The sequence below is a fragment of the Panthera leo genome, chromosome C1, assembly GCF_018350215.1.
Source record: "Panthera leo isolate Ple1 chromosome C1, P.leo_Ple1_pat1.1, whole genome shotgun sequence".
NCBI lineage: Eukaryota > Metazoa > Chordata > Mammalia > Carnivora > Felidae > Panthera > Panthera leo.
In genome coordinates this window covers 213,948,163-213,960,663 of record NC_056686.1, presented here as the reverse complement: position 1 = coordinate 213,960,663, position 12,501 = coordinate 213,948,163, and the positions used below count along the sequence as shown (strand labels likewise).

Sequence of the window (12,501 nt, the reverse complement as noted above, 5' to 3'; positions counted from 1 at the left end):
GGTGTAAAAGCGGTAGCACTTTGGTAGAGAGTCCGCTTAGTATGAATTTGAACGTTCACTTATCCGTCCTAGGTGCTTACCCAAGAGAACTCAAACCTATCCTTACAAACACTATACAGTGTTCGTAACGAAAGCGGGATACAGTCCAGAAGCCCACGCGCCAGTGAATGGTGAGCTCACTACGGTGTAGCCTTCTAGAGGGATGCCGTTCATCAGTAAGAGCCGCAGACAACCACCACCTGCGGAACATGTAGACTCTCGGAGTGCAGAGCAGAAACTAGGCACGGAAGAGTTCGTATTCTTATGCTTCCATTTACATGAAGTTTTCAAAAAAGAAAACCTAAGCTGTAGTTACAGGGGTGGAAAATCGGATTGGGGGTGGAGGTTGACTGCAAGGTAACATGAGGGGTTTGAGGGATGTGGCTAATCTAGCTCCGTTTGCAGGTGGTTGCTCACTGTTTAAATCGCACTCTTTGTACACGTAAACTGGATGTGTTTTATTGTAACCTGCACCTCAAATTGAAAGCATTTGGTTTATTAAAATGAATACTTCACCCTCTTCCGTGAAACCGGCCTCCCTTCCTTCACTCTTGCTCCCCTCCAAGCCGCTCTCCATTGAGCAAGTGATCTTCTTAAATGGATGCGAATCCGATCGTATCACTCTGCGCCCAGCTCTCTGGAGCCTCCTTCTCCGCCCTCTTCTCCAAGACCTGGCCTCCTCTGACCGCGGCCTCCGACTTCTTTCTGGTCCCCTCCTCTGCTTATTCACAACACACTCCCCGTGCTGGCTTTCTGGGTTTCCAGTGCGCCAGCTGTGCCGCACCTCACCCAACTTCTCAGGGCTGTCTCCTCCCTCAGCTCTGTCCCCTTCCCTCCTCTTCACTCACTTCACTCAGTTGCCCCAGCAGAAATGTTACTTCCCGTCGTCCCGGAACACGCGGTCTGCACTGCTGTCTGTTTTGTCCTAATACCCCGTACCTCCCTTGTAGCGCTGGGGCCCTACCTGCACCCCTTTCCCCAGCAGCCGAGCCTCTGAGCACAGGCTCCATAGCTGTTCCGCTTCCCGCCGCACCGTCCGCTTCTAGAGCGGGTCTGGCACATAGGCGATGCGGCTCGTGGAATCAAATGGGACTATTTTAAGGAGGTGGTATTTAAAATGCATGTTTTTAAGTTGAAGAACTCTCCGTAAGCTGTTTCAGTTGTCAAGAAACTTGTGTTAGAATTGTTTGCTAGCTTCATATTACCACCGTGTAACATGGAGAACTCCAGAATTTCAGAGATTTGCTGTGGTCTGGCAGAGTGTGAGCTGGGAAGGCCCATGCTGTTCTTATCCTCCCAGCCCCTTACTCATATCTGGCTATTTAAGAATTCTGTCTGGACTCAAAACCTGGTGGGCTCCTCCCCACAAAGCAGGAATCCTCACCCCCACAAAAGTAGGGGCCTAATCCGTTTAATAAGCATAAAAGTCACTTAATGTATTTTACACGTAGGCAGTGGGCACGAATGTCAGTTACCGTGGCTCATTACGTAACATCAGCCACCCGGCAACATGGTTCAAATGCCAGCTACACTGGACATTAACTGAGTAATTGCATGAACTACAAACTTTGCTACTCGCCCTTCATTGCACAGATCACTGCTTAAACAGCAGACGTGCCTCACGATCAGGGATTTATCTCACCGCAGCACAGCGTGCGATCTGTCCCCCCTTCTGTGGCGACCTGTGCACTTTCTGCAGTAATGGCTAACCGATCGCTCCACAAAATGAGGGTGCAGCCAAGAAAGTACACAGAGGGATAGCAGTAGCTAACCGTGGGCACGATGGCACTGCGCAGCTCTAGAGACCAGATGTGCAGCCAGAGGACGTGAATGAATGTGAGGAAAGTGGTTGTGACAGAAAGGATGGCGACATTCCAGAGGACGTGGTGCTGGCAGAGAACCTCACGTTAAAGGAGCTCCTGGAGGGGCACCTCAGTTGTTTAACCGGCCAACTCTTGATTTTGGCTCACATCATGATCCCACGGTTTGTGAGTTCAAGTCCCGCATCGGGCTCTGCACTGCCAGTGCCATGGGATTCTCACCGTCTCCTCTTTCTCTGCCCCTCCCTCACCCAGGCTCTCTCTCTCAAAATCAATAGATAAAAAACTTTAAAAAAAAAAAAAAAAAAAGGAGCTCCTGGAGGACTTCATGAGGTTGAGCACAACGTAGGAAATTTTGGAAGCAGACCCAACTTAGATTATGAACGTTTGCCAGGGGATAGACCAGATGCCCCCTCCGGATTGTAAGCTCTCCGACAAGAAGAGAGCCCTGTGTAAACTCGTCTTGCTATGTTTTTTACAAAAAAAAAAAAAAAAAAAAAAGTATTCTCAGGGTCTCTAGTGTTTTAAATATTAGTTTTACTATTTGTTTTAATTTCACTATACACTCATAACCAACAGAGATTTAAATGTTTTTTGTTTTTTGGTTTTTTTTTTAATTTTTTTAACGTTTTATTTATTTTTGAGACAGGGAGAAATAGAGCATGAACAGGGGAGGGTCAGAGAGAGAGGGAGACACAGAATCTGAAACAGGCTCCAGGTTCTGAGCAGTCAGCACAGAGCCCGACGCGGGGCTCGAACTCACGGACAGTGAGATCGTGACCTGAGCCGAAGTCGGACGCTTAACCGACCGAGCCACCCAGGCACCCCTTTAAATGTTTTTTTTAACAACAGTGCTGAAAGGTCACAGGACATCTGCAGTGGCCCTCATGGCTACTAGGCTGGCTTTGCACAGTTTCACCTTGACCTGCACTCCCTCGGTGCTCGCTCCCGCGAAGTGAACGCTGTCTGTACTTGTGGGGTTTTGTCTTGTAGCTCATGGTAGCTTTCTGCTAATTAACACAGTAGAGCATCTCTCCTTAGTTTGGTTTGGTGCACTAACCAGCTTCTTCTTATTTTTAGCTGAGAACAGCTGTTTGAGACCTATTGGTAGAAACGGGAAGCTTCTCTGTCCAGGTAAATCGCGGGAGCCTTCAGAACCTACGCACACTCATGCCATCGGTCCTTCTTAACACTTAACTTCCGGTAATGGCTTCCAGTGCTTAACATCCTTAAATTTACCTTTTGGAAACTAATTTTTAGGACATTTTATGGTCCCAGTGCCATCTTCACGTGTTACAGAAAAAAATTCAGACACTTCTGTCGTCTAAAGGAAAACGCCTGCCTTTCTGATAAGCTGATCCTCATTTTAGGCTGTTGTTTTGATCGAGTCCTATCTTTCTAGTTTTATTGTCAAAGTGTTTTATTTGTGTTGCTCGTTTTATCGTGAGAGCAGTTGTGAAACAGTTTTTGCTCTCGCCTCTGTAATGCATCTTGTCATTCGACTTAAATAATCAATGGCGGTCACTACAGCAGCTTTAAATGTGGAAGAGGCTGGTCCATCACTCATGAATCGGTGGGGAATATCTCGCTTTTAATCCGTGTAAACAGTGGCTCACAGATAGCTGCCTCTTACTTCTTAGCATTGTCGTACAGATAACTCAAGAGTGTGGAAATTGAAAATCAAACGTAACTATCATATAGGTAATCTTTTTGCATGGAGTGCACCTCATTTTTTTTCTTTCTTGACATTGTTGATTTTCAAAGAAATACTGATTTCAGTATGTTATTTTGCCCAGAGAGGTAGGAATTCATAACACTCATCATGTTATCCACATTCTTTGTAGTGCCAGACAGCTACACCGTGAAGGAAGCGGAATTGAAGATGGGCAGTTCATTGGGACTGTGTCCTGGGAAAGCACCAACTCCCTCCCAGGTACAGAATCAGCCTTCCCAGAGTCAGAACTTCTTTTTCTTTTTTTAAAGTTTATTTGTTTTTGAGAGAGAGAGAGAGAGCGTGTGCAAGGGAGGGGCAGAGAGGCAGATACAGAATCTGAAGCAGGCTCCAGTCTCTAAACTGTCAGCACAGGGCCCGACGCGGGGCTCGAACCCAAGAACCACGAGATCATGACGTGAGCCGAAGTCGGACACTTAACTGACTGAGCCACCCAGGCATTCCCAGAAGTTCTTAATTTCATAATTCTTACCTTAACTACTGCAGCAGTAATTGTTTTTCATAGAAGTTTCTTTCTTAAATGGTACCTTTTATGTTAGGCATACATCCATATGGTTCTTCGTGTTTAAATCAAGAATATCCTGTCAGAGTATATTCATAAAGTTCTTTTCCTGTGAAAATTTTGTGTTAAGGGGGGCCTCTAAAGTTGAGTGGCCACCTACTTGAATCTAAAATGCACCCTTTTCCCCCCACATTTTGACATCGTGAGATTAGGATCCATCTTAAGATCTGTAGCATCTGTGATTGCTTCTGATACTGTTTCTTTCTTAGAGGTACAGAAAGGAATGAGTAACCGCCACGGCTTCTTAGATTGAATGAAAACAGCGTATTGATCTTGCCCCGAATTACTCTCTGCAGGAGTCTAATAGTCTCATAGCAGTTCTCTTTTTAATCAGTATTCATTTTCTGTGTAAGATATTAGGTCGACCTTTGCGAGAAGCCCTACCTTTTTTAATAAACTTTTATTACCATCCAGAAGTCAGTGTCCTTACTGTTAAGACTGTATCCAGGGAAGCTAGACTCCTGTCAGGATCCCTGTGGTTCCTGGAGCCACTTCATTAGTGCCCAGCTCCCTCCTCTTTAATTCGTTCCTCCCCTGAACTTTAGCACGTCGGAGTGCATGACAAGCTTGTGGCAGGGGAATGTGACAAGTAAGATTGAGTCTGAAAGGAAATGAACTGACAGATCAGATTCCCTGGACAGAAAACAAGATCACAACCAAATGACAGAGAAAAAACCCAGCTAATGCTTACAGTGTGTAGCAAATCCTTCTGAGGAGTGACTGAGAAAGAAGTGAAGATCATAGTGAAATAAATAATACCTGTGACAGACAAACATTGACATAATAGTACCTACAGGAGTAAAAACATTGGTGTGAAGCATCTTACGTTTCTAGGTGGTTGAGATTATTGTTTAAATTGCATCTTTATTTGTATACAATATGAGTTTTTTATTAAAATTCCATGGGCCATTGGCTTGTCTTTTCTGGAAGAAAATAATACATGTATAAAATTTTAAAATTTAGATTAAATTGCATTCATTGATCTTAGCTGTTCCTGTTTTTCACTGTGGGGAGTGATGTTCAGCCTGGTACAGAGATGGAGATTATCGTAGAAGAAACAATGTCTGCGAGAGATGTAAGTAATTTTACTATTTTTGGCGTGGGGAAAGGTCTGTGGGCATTTGGTCTAGGGAGCTGTGGGAACCCGTGTTTGGGTTTTGAGGTTAGGATTCACATAATATATTTTAAAGAATTCTGTGCATTCATTAAAAGAGTAATTTGGGGAACTTGGAAATTGGTGAGCCAACCCAAAGTTTTAAAATAAGATGATTATTTTTTTTCTTTTTTGATTACCAATAATACTTGTTTATTACAGAAATCTGGGAGGACTTTGAGATACAAAACAGGTGAACATAAGGGAAGGGAAGCAAAAATAATATAAAAACAGGGAGGAGGACAAAACATAAGAGACTCTTAAATATGGAGAACCAACAGAGGGTTACTGGAGGGGGTGTGGGAGGGGGGATGGTCTAAATGGGTAAAGGGCATTAAGAAATCTACTCCTAAAATCATTGTTGCACTATATGCTAACTAACTTGGATGTAAATTTAAAAAAATAAAAATAAAAAATCTGGGCTATGTAGAAATGGATTAAAAGAAAAAATTAAAACCTCATTATCCTTTATCTCACTAATGTTAACATTTTGGCATATTTCCTACTGGTGTTTTTAGGTTATATTCATACATAATGGCACGCACACTTCATGAATGTGTGCGTGTATAGGGTAAAGCAAACGAAGAATTATATTAGCGTCACTAAGAACTAGGACTTTCGGTGTTGGAAAATGGAAACACACATAACATTGGTGTAGTTGCATAGAGCCCGCACTCCTGAATTTGGATCAGAAGAGACAGAATGATCTTGGTGTTTTTTAAATTTTTTTTTCTAGCTCAGTCCCCTAGAACAGCTTAGACACAGTGACTGGCCAGGCGGGAGTGAGCCCCAGCGCCCAGATTGCGATTACTAAATACCATTTCCTACTAGAAGGAATCAGGGCTTCTGGAAGTAGCCATTGGTTCTGTATCTAGGTCAGGAACATGTCTGGTGAGCCTGGAACGTCTTGTGCTCACAGAAGCAGTAAACTAGCAAAGACTGCTGGGAGCAGCAGAGAAGTTCCAGGGCCACCTTGGAAGAGGCTGTTGCTAGTCACAGATAAGACCGTTGGAGCTTTTGTAGGAATGATCGTAAAGCTGATGAGTACACATACCACATACATAAAATTCATGAGTTGAGAATGATCCTAAAAAGACCGTCTTCATTGGTTACACAGAGTGGACACAAGTGAGCCATAAGGAAAGGGATCGAGCATTCTTCCCCTTTTTCTTTTGGAGACGATACTGCAGGGTAACCAAATAGGTAATGAGAAGGTTTTTTTATAGACCTATCTCAGCTAATAAAATGAAGAAAGAATTTTAGACTGTCACAGTTTTTTTTTTTAACTCCTAGAGAATTAATGGATCTAAACAATGATCCTGAAAGACCACTAACAACCTAGACATTATAGAAGTTCCAAATTGATACCCATGCTCTTCTGGGAAAAAACAACAACAACAACAACAACAACAACCAGAAAAAAATAGTGGACCTGAGCTTTTAGGTCTGAGGAGCAGTGTATAAGGAATAAGGGGACAAAGGGATGTGTTCCCGCACCACAGGGCTACCATCTGCACAGTCCCAAGGTGGAAAACCCCTCTTCATGACATCGGTGGCAGGATGAGGTTAAAAGGGACTCGGAAGACTTAGGGGGAGCAAGGGCAAACCACTAAAACTTAGTCACGGTTTAAGAGAAACTCAGGGAATGTAGGGACGCCTCTGCTGGCTGTCGGTGGAGCACGCGACTCCTGATCTCAGGGTCATGAGCTCTTGCCCCACGTTGGGCATAGAGCTTATTACTAAAAAAAAAGGAAAAAACGGGGGAATGTGAACACCAACTGGGTGTTTGTTATTAAGGAATTCCTAAGTTTTTCAGATGTCATAATTGTTCTCGGTTCACGTTTTTTTTTAAAGAATGTTCATCTTTTAGAGATGAGTACAGAATATTAATAAATGATACGATGGCTGATATTCTCGCTTCAAAGAACCTGAGGGGAGTATGGACACACCAGCTGGGCCAGGGCAGGCATGGAGATCGGGGGCTGGGTGTAGGCGGTTCGTGTTTACCACCCCTGCACGTGTTTGAAATTGACCGTGGCAGAACATTTTTTATTTGTTACCTTTTGTTACCTGCTGTAAATATTCTCTCAGTTTTTCATTTGCCATGTAGCTTTTTGGTTCTTTTTAACTTCAAAGAAAAGAAACCACAGAACTTTCCAAAGTAGCGATGTGATGTGCGTATCTTTCCGCTCTCTTGAACCCGCTGCAGGCAGACTCCTACCCTCTATGTTGCTGTGCCCGGGGAGCGGTTCTCACTTGTCATCTTCCTACTCTCCATGGCGTTTGACATGATTGATGCCTCTCTGTTCCTGTTTTTTCTTTAACGTTTGTTTATTCTGAGAGCACGAGCAGGGGAAGGACAGAGAGAGATTCCCAAGCAGGCTCTATGCTCAGCATAGAGCCCGGTGTGGGGCTCGATTTCACAAACCTTGAGACCGTGACCTGAGCCGAAATCAAGAGTCGGACACTTAACTGACTGAGCCCCCCAGGCGCCCCAGTGACTCTGTTCCTTGAAACACTTCGGTCACTTGCCTCAAGAGACCACAACTCGTCAGAATTTCCTTCGCCTCACAGGCCTACCCCTTCACAGTTTGCTTTATGCTCTTTTTTCCCCTCGTCAGCACCCCAGCGCTCAGTTCCTAGACTGGACCTCGCCCCAGAGCTCCATGCTTGGGTATCCAGCTGCTGCCTGCTTGTCTGATCGTCATCCCAGATCACCACACCCCTGCTCTGTACACCTGTCCTCTCACCTGTCTCCGGGCCTCACTCACCCTTCCAGCTTCTGTCGGTTGATGGTAGCGACTCCATTTTTCTACTTGTTTGCGCCAAAACACCTTGGAGTCGTCCTTGATTCTTTTCTTTATTTCACATCCGGGTCTTCAGGAAGTCTTTTTGGTTCTACCATCAAAATTTATCTAGGATCTGGCTACATCTCATTCCTTCCACTGCCACACCTTGGTCAGCTCTCACCTAGATTATTCCAACCGCTTCCTGATGGATCTTTGTCTTTCCAGCCTTGCATTTCCCAGGGTCTGTTTCTACAGAGGAGTTGAGTGATCCCTTTACTGTATTCAAAGCCCTTCTGTGCTTCCCTGTCTCATTCAGAGCCACGGCCAGAGGCCCTGAGTGTTCACTCTGCTCAGCCACATTGGCCTCCATGCTCTTCCCCAACACGGCCTTTACATCGGCCATTCCCCTCCTTAGAACACAGCTAAGGTAGATGTCTAGCTGTTTGTATTTTTGTTTGTTTGGTGGTTTTTTGTTTTGTTTTGGGTTTGGTTTTTTTTTTTTTTTTTTTTTTTTTTGAGTGTGCACACAGCACACGTGGGTTGGGGAGAGGCAGAGAGAGAGGGAGAGAGACTAGCAGGCAAGCTGCACGCTCAGGGTGCAGGGTCGTGGGATCGTGACCTGAGCTGAAATCAAGACTCCGAGCCCCCAGGCATCCCTGTTTGTGTTTCTTAAATAATGCCTGTTGTGAAGACCGCAGTTTGCTTTGCAGCTTCGCCCCATTCCCTGTGTGTTAATGTGATGTGTTCTCATTGTCCTCCTTTTCTAAACAGTCTTTGTTATTTTTAGTCCTACAACTACTCGGGGACTCCCTGGGGGCGGGTTGGGCAGTGCTAAAGATCCTCCTTGGTCACCAGCCTGTGCTAGTCCCTCAGAAGTCACCATTGTCTTGGGAAGGTGTGATCTGACCACACCCGTGAATGTGTGTCCTTCCAGACTTTGGACATGCACGGACCAACATGGGGAGGTGTGTGTGTGTGTGTGTATGTACAGAAGAGGGGCTGGGCTTCTTCGCATGGTTTCTTTTACATCATAAATGGGATCACGCTGCATGTATTATACTAGAATTTTCACTTCAGATATTTTAAAGATCTTTTAAGACCAGTGCATATAAATCTCCTGTATCCTTTTAGCTGTTTTAAGACCTCTGATAGCTTATTTAAATGTTCCCCTGTTAATGGATATTTTGATCCTTTGCTCTTTTTTTTATTCCTTATTCTTCCTTCCACTCTGGTGTAGTATAAATCACGTTTTATCTACTCTTTTGTTCTCAGTTAATTTGAGAATTTTTTTTCCGTCAGGAAGTTGGGAGTTTCTATTTTTTATTATTATTTAAACTCATGTTAATCACATCTCGCTTATTGCGTTGTGCTGTGGGGTCGCCACCTGCACAGATCTTTCTCTGTGAGTTTATAGGTGACCAGTGGTATTTCTTGAGTGCTACATGAAGACTAATCTCTCTTTGTAAGATTCAGTTCAATGTGTATCTGTGAAATCAGTCTAATCCTATCCAGTCAAAACCGTGGTGTTGGTCCTCACAAGCAGAAGAAGGTCACACTATAGACCTGGGTGGATCTAAGTCTCAGATGCAAACACCAGGAACTTGTTTTTCCCTCCTGGGTTTGCTCCAGCTCTTAGGAAGCAGAGCTTGCTTAAATCCTCTCCGTGGCTATGTACATCCTGATCTCTTCGGGAATTATTAAATGTAATACAAATAGGCGCAGGGTCCAAAAGGGGTATCTCTCACAGTACTGTAACTCAAAAACAGAAAACTAATGAACATGTTTTTTCTATGTGTGTCTGTGTGTGTGTGTGTTTTTTTTAAACAGTGTTTAAAGCTCATGCTGGAGAAGTCTGGCCTACCAGGTAAGTTACGGACCACGATGATGCAGTCTTATCTATATCCTTAGAATAAATTATCTGCAAGCCTAATGAAAGCTTTTCAGACATTTTTGGGCCAGGTCTGTTACACTTTACACCTCTGTGTGTACATAGTGAAGTCTCCTGGTTCATATTTGCAAGCTCGAAGAAGTCTGGCTGTGGGTTAGCAGACACTGGCACAGAGACGAAGTTAGGATTTATGCCCTCCAGAATTACCCAGGCTGTTCACTGATGGGTTTTTTTTTTTCTTTTTAATGTCATGGATTCAGAATTTCAGCGCATTGTGCTTCATGCCAGGATTTTTGTGCTAGAGACTAGGGAATGTGATACAAATGAAGAAAATAAATCTTTGAAGTAGGTACCTGGGTGGAATCACGCGAGCCAGCTCACAGGGGCATCACGCAGCTCTTAGAGCATTTGTGGTCCTCAGACTTCACCGGAGGGTAACCTGTGGTTCCGGTAGCCGGGAGGGAAGCTGACGGGCCTGCACAAGGGGCCCTGTCCTCGGAGCTTACACTCCTGTGCGGGAACAGTGCCCGTTCCCGTCTCACAGGTGACAGACAGAGGCTGAGACTGGCTGCAGGGTTTACTCAGAGTCACATGGCAAGTAGCTGGGCCTCTCTGCCCACAGAACCTGAGTTCTTCCTTCCGGGTTATGCTTGGAAGTATTGGTGTTCACTTTCAGCTTCCTGGTGGTGTCTGCTTGTTGTTTTTAAAACACACTTAGATCAAGTTAAATATTGCTGTAATTCTTACTGTATTTAAAACTAGAACTAATGGCAGGAGAGGGTCTGCAAAGAACAGTATTGTAAGGACTCAAACCTGTGGCCTGTGCAGGTGAAGTAGGAGATCCAGGTTTCCTCCTTTGGCTGCAGCTTCTCTGGGTGGGTGGCGTGGCTCACTCTTCACAAGACATGGCTGGTGCGTTTGTTTGTTTTTTCATGACCAGGATTTCCAGCTCTTGCTCTATTCAGCTTCCCTCTCCTCCTCAAAGAATTTCCCATTTCATCTCAATATAGGAAGCATATCGAGAGCCAGTAATCTAATTAAAGAATATTTTACATTTTTAAGTGTTCGTTTACAACAACTTCATTAAAATGCTATTTCAAAAACACTTTTTTTGTTAGATTAACTGATAACTGGATGGGAATAGTTTGTGCATGTTATCAGTTGCTAAGAGATACGAGCATATACTTTCAACCAAAACCATGAAATAAAACAACTTCATAATGATTTTAGAAGAGATTCTGTACTTGGGTATACGTGTACATATATGTGTACTTGTGTGTGATGGGTGTGGACATGTAAATAATACAGGTATAATGTAAATATTGTGTGATCACAGCAAGCGTTATTTCTGTTCACAAGTATGCAGATCTTAGTGGGATGGAGAGCAATCATGGCTGGAAGAGATCATTTACTTTAAAAGTTAGTAGTTATTAGACCAAATCTCATTTGATACTCATTTATCCAAAAGGGACATCATTGACAAACTCTTAAAATATACTCATCATTTTTTTTCATACTGATTTTGATTCCTTCACAGGAGACACATGGCATTTACGGAAAATGGATTGGTGCTATGAAGCGGGAGAGCCTTTATGTGAAGAAGTAAGACTATTTCTACACATTTTGTTCTTTAAAATGATTGTTTATTTTGTGTTTCATGCAGGACAGCTACCCCCCTCATGAATACATTCGAGAGAAAACTTTAATCTTTTTTTTAGGACACAAAAATCTGTACCTGGGTCTACTTTTACTTCTTTACTGTGGGCTTTTGAGACAGAGGGAAAATCTCAGCCCCGTGGGAATGTTTCTAACAGCTGTGTTAGTCCTCTTTTGACTTCAGAGAGTATGTCCCTAAAAATAATAGTTCCCCATTGAGAGACAGAGAACTTCAGAGAACAGAAAACATGTGAGCCGGTGAAAGAATGTGAAGCTACACTCTGAATTTGGAAACCTGAATATTTTAATCTCCGTTTCTCTGAATGTTAACGATGGCAGAATTCATCTTCCCAGCCGGTCACTTAGGCTTTGATCAAAACTGCATCTCAGGATCCATCCAGACTCTTCCGGTAGCCTTAGAAACAGTGTTATCACAGGCTAGTTGGAATCTGGTCAGCCGTCTTCTTGCTGATTCAGGTAGCATCAAACCATGGCTCTAAGGAGCCCCAAGATGAAGCTCTGTGAGAAAGCTTAGGCATTTGTGACCAGCCACTCTTCCCGCAGTCTGCCTCTGCGTGCTCTCTGTTCAGTAACAGGTGGTGGCATTGAACATCATCAGAAGGTTGACTCAAGCAGGTGGACTGGGGCCCTCCCACTGGAATACTCTTCGCTGTGCAGGGCTGAGCGAGTCTGCACAGAGAGTCCCCTCTGAGTCTTGGCCAGGAATCTGACTGCCCAGAGTAAGAAGTGGACCTCAGAGAATCTTGGGGACACACGGTTCGGATGTCAGAGAGCGTATCTGGTCATGTGGTCTCTGCATTTTCTTCTCTGTTAATTCCCACATCGGTATCGGTTCGTCTAA

At 44.0% G+C, this 12,501-nt stretch overlaps 1 protein-coding gene across 15 annotated transcripts in view; it reads left to right on the top strand.

The window, feature by feature from the left end:
- The window catches only part of USP40 (ubiquitin specific peptidase 40), an 88,837-nt gene that overhangs the window by 55,181 nt on the left and 21,155 nt on the right, over positions 1-12,501 (top strand). For all 15 annotated transcript variants that reach the window (XM_042950557.1, XM_042950556.1, XM_042950548.1 and 12 more), the window contains 5 exons: positions 2,940-2,993; positions 3,704-3,792; positions 5,142-5,228; positions 9,923-9,959; positions 11,521-11,585. In XM_042950557.1, coding sequence (XP_042806491.1) covers positions 2,940-2,993; positions 3,704-3,792; positions 5,142-5,228; positions 9,923-9,959; positions 11,521-11,585 — 332 coding nt within the window. The remainder of the gene's footprint in view (positions 1-2,939; positions 2,994-3,703; positions 3,793-5,141; positions 5,229-9,922; positions 9,960-11,520; positions 11,586-12,501) is intronic.